The 9,928-nt window shown below is 38.1% G+C and overlaps 1 protein-coding gene across 1 annotated transcript in view; it reads left to right on the top strand.

Moving 5' to 3' along the window:
* The window catches only part of LOC104469146 (phosphatidylinositol 4-kinase alpha-like), a 30,324-nt gene that overhangs the window by 5,503 nt on the left and 14,893 nt on the right, over positions 1-9,928 (top strand). Inside the window, 18 exon segments of the mRNA XM_010083539.1 lie at positions 11-93; positions 370-440; positions 558-682; positions 1,154-1,235; positions 1,893-1,976; positions 2,368-2,457; positions 3,627-3,746; positions 4,347-4,439; positions 4,795-4,951; positions 5,223-5,350; positions 6,584-6,742; positions 7,009-7,160; positions 7,688-7,795; positions 8,509-8,520; positions 8,522-8,631; positions 8,716-8,835; positions 9,483-9,562; positions 9,707-9,900. Coding sequence (XP_010081841.1) covers positions 11-93; positions 370-440; positions 558-682; positions 1,154-1,235; positions 1,893-1,976; positions 2,368-2,457; positions 3,627-3,746; positions 4,347-4,439; positions 4,795-4,951; positions 5,223-5,350; positions 6,584-6,742; positions 7,009-7,160; positions 7,688-7,795; positions 8,509-8,520; positions 8,522-8,631; positions 8,716-8,835; positions 9,483-9,562; positions 9,707-9,900 — 1,968 coding nt within the window.

Below are 9,928 nucleotides of genomic sequence, written 5' to 3'. Positions count from 1 at the left end.
CTTTCCCTAGGGTGTTGCGTTCAACTGACCAAGACCGCTTCCAAGTCATGTTTTGCTATTTTGAGGATAAAGCAATTCAAAAAGACAAATCTGGTAAGATTACTTGTCTAGGTTATCTTATGACTTGAGATACTAGGAAGTTATCTCCAGGCATGTGAAACTAAGACTAATCAGGCAACTATATAACAAAATGAATCGGGTTCACTAGATTGCTGTTGATTTATTCTTGCCAATAATGCTCATTTCGTTTTGAAACAGTTTGGTTCAATGTTGGCTGAGTAAATGTAAGCACTTTTTAACTATTAAACATGGTTTATAAAGCAAATGTAATTCTGATACTCAAACCTGTCACTTCTCTCAATTCCTCAGGCATGATGCAGTGTGTGATAGCTGTTGCTGATAAGGTGTTTGAAGCTTTCCTGACAATGATGGCTGATAAAGTAGGTTACACGGAAACTAAAATTTTAAATCTGTATAAATGTTCTCATTTCAGTTTATGAAAGAGTGCTTGTCCTCTTCCTTAAGAGCTTCATACTTCTCTTTGGTGTATTTTTTAGCCTAAAACTAAGGAGAACGAAGAAGAGCTGGAGAGACATGCTCAGTTCTTGCTGGTGAATTTTAACCACATTCACAAGAGGATCAGGAGAGTTGCAGACAAATACTTATCTGGTCTGGTAGACAAGTGAGTATAGATTTAATTTTCCTGTTCTCTTGTCACATTGTCTGCTTAGTGAGTACTTATGCAATTGATGACAACAGTCAAGTGGCTTTCTTGTTTGGTACTTCTGCTGGAAAAAAAAAAAAAAAAAACACAACATTCAGTAGTATTTTTAATCTGGTCTCTGAAAGCCCTGCTTAAAATGTCTGTGTCTGCTAAGTTTTTCCAAGGACAGAGCAGAGCAAAGCAAAATGCCCATGAAATAAATGCACTCTCAACTCCTATGAAATCGCTCTACTTAGCTTGCTCTTAGAGAGTGTTTTACTCTGTGCTCAAGGCTGTTGTGAGCCATGGCAAGTTTGTGACTTCTGTTGGGTATGAGCTTACCTAGTGATGTATGTAGCTAGCTCTTTGAGTAGTTCAGTTTCTTGATAAAATAATTTCCTTCCTCAGCTCTCCGTGGTTATTATGGTTCTGAATCCTGTCTTGCTCTAGATTTCCTCACTTGCTGTGGAGTGGAACTGTGCTGAAGACTATGCTAGATATCCTGCAGACGCTGTCCCTGTCTCTTAGTGCAGTAGGTTCCTTTTTCTTTCATAGAATTGGGGTTTTTTTCCTTTGTTTTGCATTTATTTTGTTTCAGTTCTTAATTTGATTTTGCTTTTATCACTAAGATTGATTAAAATCTTAATTTTAAATTCTGTGAAGTAAGAAGTGTGTTTGTAACCCTATTTAATAGGTAGTAAACCTAGCACTAGAAAGTTGTTGAAAAATGTGGTTCAAAAGGTCAAATTTAACATCAAGAATAAAACACAGGATTACCAATTCTGGGTTGTAACTGTTGAACTGGTGGCGGGTTTCTGTTTTGGTTTTTGTTTTGTTTTTTTTTAATGAATTATGGATGTCATATTATATTCTTTCCAGTCTGTGTATGTGTATCCGTATTCCTTTATTACATATTAGTATTTTTGAAGATGGAAATGCTTTATAGAGTTTCATTTTTGTACTAAATGTTGAGGAGAGGGCTTTGGATTTTTAAAACTATTTATACTGAAAACCAAACTGGAATACAAACAGTCTCTTTTAGAGCTGTTCAAATTGACTTTGAGAGCAAGTATTACCAAAAAGGTTTGGTAAATTATAATTCTTAATTGGGGAAAGTGCTACCTGTTGTGTTCAAGTTAAGTGATGATAAATTTTATCTTACTGAGAATTGATAATTGGTTTTGTTTAGGATATTCACAAGGACCAGCCATACTATGACATTCCTGATGCTCCATATAGAATAACTGTCCCTGACACACATGAAGCTAGGGAGGTAGGTGGTATTCCTTGATTTATCAAACAACAAAATAATGCAAGATTTTTTTTTTTTTTTTATGTCTTGGAGACAAATTAGTGGTCCTCTTTTTTTGTTTTGTTTTGTTGGGTTTTTTTTGTTTTTTTTTAATACTTCCCTAGGTAAGTTTTTTCTAACAGAATATGACACTTGGTATTTATGTTTTTCTGAATCTTATTATTTTACTTGACTTGAAGTGTGACAGTTCTTTGCTTATCAAGGATACATTTAATTGTTACAGGAAATTTTAACTGTATCATATTGCTGCAACCTGTCTTACTCCCTATGTTACTTGTTACACCATTAAAACCAGTGCTTCTTGTTAAAGGTCCTGTATTTTACTGATTTTATTGGCACTTTCCAATTCTAGAGTATAGTCAAGGATTTTGCTGCACGCTGTGGGATGATTCTGCAAGAAGCAATGAAATGGGCTCCCTCTGTTACAAAATCTCATCTACAGGTAATGAGCCTGCTTCTGTGATTTGATTTTTGCAGATCTTCAAAATTAGAATTACATTTTGTGGTGTTTTTTATTTTTCAGGCTATCCAAGCATCATTTTAAATTTTCTGTTGCTTTAAAATTTCTTTTATAGCACTGGCAGAGAATAATTAGATTTTTTGATTTGATGTGACTCTAGTCCAAACCCGAGTATCTTGAAAATAACAGGTTTGTAAACAATTGATTATCCCAGATTTACTTCAGAAGTCATAATTTGGTATAATAAAATCGTCTACCTAGCAAAGTTTGTTTAATGCTGGTGCATTAGCTTAAAGTACCAGTGGCACTGAAACGTGTGAATAGGATATAAAACTTGTTTCTTGTTTCCTTCTTGGGAGGATAGTTTTTTCTGTCTTTATGGTTCCTGGTTTTTTTTTAGATACAGAGAAACACTGCTAATACATGAGATCACTGTAAACTACAGACTTTGAGTATGGGTGTAGTAAATGGTCACATGTGGCAGAGTTCAGCAGAAAGCAGTCACAAGACCACAAACAAAGATTATAAAATACTATTTATGATGTACTAATAAAATAAATAAAATACCTTTTATGTAAACAGAAAGTCTCACTGTAGTAAAATGCAGATGTCTGTTAATCCTACAGTAGTTGAAGAAACTACAGAGTCCAGGTTAGACTAGTATTCTGTCTAGAGGGGCCTAACTTAGTGCTGGTAACAGAATTTCTGGGGAGGCTCAAGATCTTGGACACGGCAAATCTGCCTGAAGTTTAGATTTTTTTTTTAAAAAGAACCTCAAGGGATTCTATCCTTATATAAAAGGATAACTAATTATATTCCCTTCTTCCATGGAGTCCAAAGCACTTCCTTTTGTAAGGTTCTTTTTGTGGAAAGTGATTCTTTTTAAAGAGGACCTCAGCTCTCAAGTATTTGTCTTGGTCACTTTATGCTTTTACAAAAGAGAATGAGTCTTACTCCTTATGTATTTAGGAGAACATTCAGAGTTTCTTATTGCCGGGGGATCAGGGATGAGTAGAGACAGTCTATTTGTTGTCAGGTATGTGTGTAATTAAGTTTTTGGTGGTTTGCAGTGATGCAACAGTTGCTTATGAGCTGCGTTGTTTTGAAAAATACAGTAGCTTTCCAACGCCTTTTTTTTTTTTTTTGGTCAGGAGTACCTAAACAAGCATCAAAACTGGGTCTCAGGTTTGTCCCAGCACACAGGACTGGCCATGGCTACAGAAAGTGTTTTGCACTTTGCAGGCTACAACAGACAGAACACCACTCTGGGCGTGAGTACTGGCCACAATTCTTTTTGTTTGTTTGTGCAGCTGTATAACTGTCATGTTAATTTTTTAACATCTGGTATAGCCACATAATACAGATTTTTCTAAATCACATTTTTCATAGCACTTGAACATTACTCAGAAAGATACCTTATTTCTTTCCACCTCAAATCAAAGTGTCTTCCAATCATGTTCTATAAAATACTGAAAAGTAAGATAGTAACAAGCAAGGAACTATATCTAATGCTCTTTGAGTTTTCTATAGATGATTTTTGTTTATTTGAAAGTAGTATCTTTGTGTAAGGCTGAAATGAGCTGCCTTCTAGAATAGTAATGTTGGTGAGTGTCGGGTGACAACCATTTGCTCTGAGCTTTATCCTGTTTATCCTTTTTTTTTGTCTTTCAAAAAGTATATACAAGTATGTATATATTTCAAACTGTATTCATAGAATTAATGTACATGTTCCTTATTTCATTTTTATCAGTCCTGGTACTGTTTATAAGCATAAGCAAAACTAAACTTAGAACACATGTGAAGGTATAAATAGAAAAAAGGCAAAAGGTTGGACATGACCAGTCTGACACCTGTATGTGGTGTGGTTATAGGCAACCCAGCTAACTGAAAGACCTACTTGTGTGAAGAAAGACTACTCAAACTTCATGGCTTCTCTGAACTTGCGCAACCGCTATGCAGGAGAGGTAAGTGCAGGATTTCTGGTGAGTGTGGAGCATCCATGAGCTCTGGCATGGATTTTCAGCCATGGCTGAAAAGGCTTTTCCAACCTAAACTATTGTGTAGTTCTATGTTTTTTAAGCAAAGAGTCTGAAGTTAAATTCATTCAAGATAAAGGATATAATTTCCCTAGGTAATTAAGCAGATCATTTTACTGTTGGTCTTGCAGAGAGAGTTCTTAGACTGAAGATAAAGCTAAAGATTTAGCAAAGTATTAACAAAAGATGTCTCTGTGGAGTCCCTTAATCAGTGCATGACCAATACCAAACTAGATTCCTAAAAATACTGTTCTCTGTTGAAAAAAACCATTATTTTTTACAGGTTTCTGGAATGATTCAGTTCTCAAATGCTACAGGACGAACATCTGACCTGAATAAACTGATGGTCAAAGAGCTGAGTGATGCTCTTGAATCAAGCCACACTGAATTTTACACCCAGGCCATGTTTAAGTTGACTGCACTGCTAATAAGCAGCAAAGGTAATGAAAAACAAATGGAATTCTGCTGTCTGGCTGTGAATGCCAAGAGTAATAAACCACAAAAACTATCTGTATACAAACCTAATATGCATCAACTTGAAGCAAAACTGTGTTTTGAGTTTTTTTCAATTAGGCTTATATTGGGGAGAAGCCTTCTTAAACTAGAAACTATTTATTAGGAATTATTACATACTGTGCACACCAAGTTTGTGCTGATGTGAAAGCGTTCATTTATTCTGTTGGAGAGATCTGAGTGAATGTTTGTTTTCAGACTGTGATCCCCAGCTCCTTCATCATCTGTGTTGGGGACCCCTGCGAATGTTCAATGAACATGGCATGGAAACAGCAATTGCTTGCTGGGAGTGGCTGCTTGCTGCCAAGAATGGAATAGAAGTGCCGGTAGGAAGCTGTTTAATGACTCTTTCTCTGCCCTTGCAAGGAAAGAAAAGAGAAATTTTGGGGAGTTTCACAGCTATTGTGAATCTGTGTCAACTAAGGATGTTAAATGCATTGTTAATCACTTAGCCTGCCAGGAAATCTCTGCTCATGTATTGTTGGAATTCTGAGCACCCTCACAAAGTGGACTGTGGGAGATGGATCTTTCTCAGCAACAGGAATGATACAGCAAAGGAAATCTGTTAGGATCTCAGCTGTTCAATTTACTTTGCTGATGAGATGCCTGAGCTGCTCATTAATCGGGTTCTAAACTACAACAATTTATAGAATGGTGTTTTAAAACAAACAGAGAACAGTGTCCCTGCTCATCAGTCAGAGCCTCTGCCATCCGGCATTGCACCCTTGCATAAAAAATAGGCTTGCAAGTGTCCTACTCCTGTAACAGGCTAGACCAGCTGTAGTTTGTGAGGTGCGGATGAATCTAAAATAGTAATAAAGCAACTCAGCGTGGTGTAGCGACAGCTCACACACAGCTGAGAAAGCTGCCTCTGGTGGTTGCTCCAGTTAGTCAGCAATAACTGTTCCACTTGCTGGAGATAATCATCAATCTAAATTGACTGCGGTCAGTTTACATGCACATTTCAGTGTTTAACTTCTTAAACATCAGTTTCATTTTTTTCTCTTAGGCTTCTGGGAAGTTTATTTGTATCTTTTTGACGGGCTCAGATAAGCACACTTGATTGCTGGGCTTCCTTTCTACCAGACAATGCTGCTCCCTAGAGCAGGTTCAGCAAAAGTGAATTCTGTGCCATCTGTATGTCGTGTGCTTCATCAGCTGTGTGTGCTCATGGGCCAGACTGTGTCCTGTAGCACATGAGAAGGTGGCATATGCTTGTGTCCGCTGTCCTGGTGCTGGAGCAGTAATCTTTAGTAGAGGAGGAGGATGGATGGCACCAGCTGATCTTTCAGTTCAATCTCTTCAACAAAACACAGCGCTTGTCTGCTGTTGCGCTTAGTCTTTCTGTTGCTAGATTAACTTCTGGGGGAGTCTTTCTTCCTGTCATAATTTAGGATGTGAAGGAAACGTTTTATTTCAGGTGGGATGTATAGACCTGTCTCTGCCTCTCTGCTAACACTGCAGTGTTAGATTCTTATGTGCGCTATGGAGAAAAATTGTGCTTCCCATATAAGAAGATGCTCTTGAAACAAGAAACCCTGTTGTCTTCCTTTTTACAGTTCATGCGGGAAATGGCAGGAGCCTGGCAAATGACAGTGGAGCAGAAAGTTGGCCTGTTTTCTGCTGAGCAGAAAGAGGCAGATCCACTAGCAGCCTCAGAAGAGAGCCAGCCAAGGCCTTGTCCGCCAGAGGTGACCCCACATTACATCTGGATTGAGGTGTGTGTTTCTTCTGGGATGTCCCACCAATGGCAGTGCTGCAGTTATGCTGTGATTAAGCTGCTCTGCACTACTTGTTCTCGTGATTTGGGAAAGGGTTGGAGTCACAATAGTAGTCCCTCTGCCTCAAAGCTGGGAGACACATGCTTTTTAGATGAGCATAATAATTGAGGGGGATAAAGGTGTTTGAAACAGAAGAGACTTCAGGGGGTGTTGAGATTAAAAAAGGTCACAGGAGGCATGGCATGCCTGTCTCTTTTTCTCAGTTTTTGGTGCAGAGATTTGAAATAGCCAAGTACTGCAGTTCTGACCAGATAGAGATCTTCTCCAGCCTGCTCCAGCGGTCTCTTTCGTTGAACATTGGAGGAGCAAAAGGCAGTTTAAATCGGCATGTGGCAGCAATTGGACCTCGATTTAAGTGAGTAGTGTTTTTTTGTTTTTTGTTTTGTTTTTTTTACCTTGGTGGAAGAAATAAGGTTATAGAGCGTTGGGAGAAAAAAACCTGCACACCAGAAGGTATAACTTGTCCTTGATTTCAAGTGGTGAAAATTCCTTTAAAAGCCTGGAATGATGTAGAGTCTAAGCTCTGTTTTCAAAGCAGAAGTAGCTAACTGTACCTTGAAAGTCATTTTTGGTGCTTCAGAAAGCTTCATGGGATAATTTCATACAGTGAATTGCCCACATGATGGATCCAGTCAATGTATCAGTCAGGAGTGATTTTGCTCCATTGATTGTTTTCGCTTTTTGTGATTTGAAGGCTTCAACTTTCAGTAGTCACAGCTTTAGGAACAGACTGATGATAATGAGAACAGTTTGACAAGAGCTCTGAAACAGGCATTTTTCAGTGAGTTGAATGGAGTTAGAGCTGTAGCTGTGGTTTGTAGGTGTTGCATTAGTTACCATTTTGGGAAAGCCAAAATTTTCATTCTCTACTTTACTTATTAGGTTGCTGACTCTGGGGTTGTCTTTGCTGCATGCTGATGTGGTTCCAAATGCAACTATTCGAAATGTTTTGAGAGAAAAGATTTATTCAACAGCCTTTGACTATTTCAGGTACTTTTTTATTTGCAACTACTCACTGAAAGTGTGTGTGTGTGATTTCCTGAACCTTCCATGATACTTCAAAGCAGCAGCTGTCTTTCCCTTCTAGTGATTTAACTTTTTTGTTTCCTTCTTCACCCATTTTAACAGAAACTTTTTTTTCCTTGTGCTTTTCTGTAGTTCATAAACCATCTTAAAGAGGCTTAGATCTAAGTTCCAGTTTTTATGTGTGGTTTGTAAAGTAGTACCTTCAGGAATGTTTCTGTTCTTTTCTTTCTTTCCTTATTTTGGACTTTATTCAATGCTCAAAACTGTACCTAGGTTTATATGATTTAAAGAATTGCTGTTACAGTGTGCGTGGCTGAAATACAGCTTTGCTGTTTTAAAAATACACACACACTGACTCTGATTTTAACATTTGATATGGGCACAACAGAAAATAATATAATTGATAGGAATGTCTGAATGTGAGGAGGTCAGTCCGTCATAATATTAAATTTCCAATGATTCTACAGTGCTGACAAACTGCTGCTTAGTCTTCAGTTGTAATAGGAAGTTGGTACTCTTCAGTCAGACAGAATAAAGCAATGAGGATAAAATGCAGTGATGTGTAGTCTCATCCTTGTAGATACTGGTCAGAACAAGAAATATGACTTTTAGGTTTGTTCGGCTTTTGTTTTTTTCTAATACATTCAGCTTCACATTATTTGTGTGATTCCTTTAAGTTGTCCCTCAATTTACACAAGGGGAAAAGAGGCTTCGTGAGGATATCAGCATATTGATCAAGTTTTGGACAGCAATGTTCTCAGACAAGAAGTATCTGACAGCCAGCCAACTTGTGCCACCTGGTGAGTTCCTTTGTGTGCCGTTTCAAAAGCCTGTGGTTTCTCTGATTGGATTGTACATCAGATCTGTGCTCTGTTTAATGTTAGATAACCAAGACACCAGGAGCAACCTGGATATCAATGTTGGATCTCGGCAGCAGGCTACACAAGGATGGATAAATACTTACCCTTTGTCCAGTGGCATGTCAACCATATCTAAAAAATCAGGTATTTTTTATTATAACCAGCTCGTTGCAGCCAACTTTACAGCTTATTTTATATGCAGATCTTGCTTAAAGTCAATATTTACCTTTAATATTGGGCTTTTGTTCTTCTGGCAGGATATTTAATTACTAGTGCCAGACTCTGCAGAGGGGGTGGAAGGAGTCTCACTGGTAGCAAGCAGCAAAGTTCTGAAATTACCAGTTTTGTTTGATAGAATGTTCAGTTCTGTAGTGCAGAAGTAGTAAGACTGTGGAGGTCAAGATATATTGAAATTCTGTAAGGAAACTGCATTGTTTGTGCAAACATGCCCGTAAGTGCTTTTTGGGGGCAGCAGAGTGACATTAGATTGTGGACTGTGTTTTGTACAGTTGTAAACTATATATTTTTTCTTTTCGGTAGGCTGACGTGTTTCTAAATAGAATGCAATACTGGCTACATTGATATCCCTCTAACCTGCTGCTGCACTCCACATATTCGGAGAGCAGCTGTGCAATGAGTAGCTGCAATGCTGACTTTCTGAAGTCACTCTGATCTAAATTCACAAGGGTCCTGTGGTTCTTATGTGTTAATGTTGCCAGGTGTGGACAGTTTGAAAGCAGCATTTAACATACTGAACAAAAGCCACTGAAAACTTTTATCCTTCTCTCAAGGAATGTCTAAGAAGACTAACAGAGGTACACAGCTACACAAGTACTACATGAAGCGAAGAACATTACTGCTCTCCTTGCTGGTGGGTCATCAGAAGAATGGGGAAACTGCGTGAATTTCTAAGACCCCATGTTGCAGGATATGTAAACTAAAGTATGAAATTGGGAGTGTTTTTTCTTCCTCCAGAAAAAGCTTTTTTTTTTTTTTTTTTTTCTGTTTTCCTTAGGCTACTGAGATTGAACGCTTAATCACATGGTACAATCCACTGTCTTCCCCTGAGCTAGAATTGGATCAAACTGGAGAGAGCAGTGTAGCGAACTGGAGGTCTAAGTATATCAGTCTCAGTGAGAAGCAATGGAAGGATAATGTCAATCTGGCTTGGAGCATTTCTCCTCATCTTGCTGTACAGCTGCCTACCAGGTGAGATATTTCAGAAGAAAGAACTGAT

Source organism: Pterocles gutturalis, unplaced genomic scaffold (genome assembly GCF_000699245.1).
Source record: "Pterocles gutturalis isolate BGI_N339 unplaced genomic scaffold, ASM69924v1 scaffold31886, whole genome shotgun sequence".
Taxonomy (NCBI): domain Eukaryota; kingdom Metazoa; phylum Chordata; class Aves; order Pterocliformes; family Pteroclidae; genus Pterocles; species Pterocles gutturalis.
Note: the sequence above shows the minus strand (reverse complement) of the source record. Positions and strands in the feature narration are given on the sequence as shown.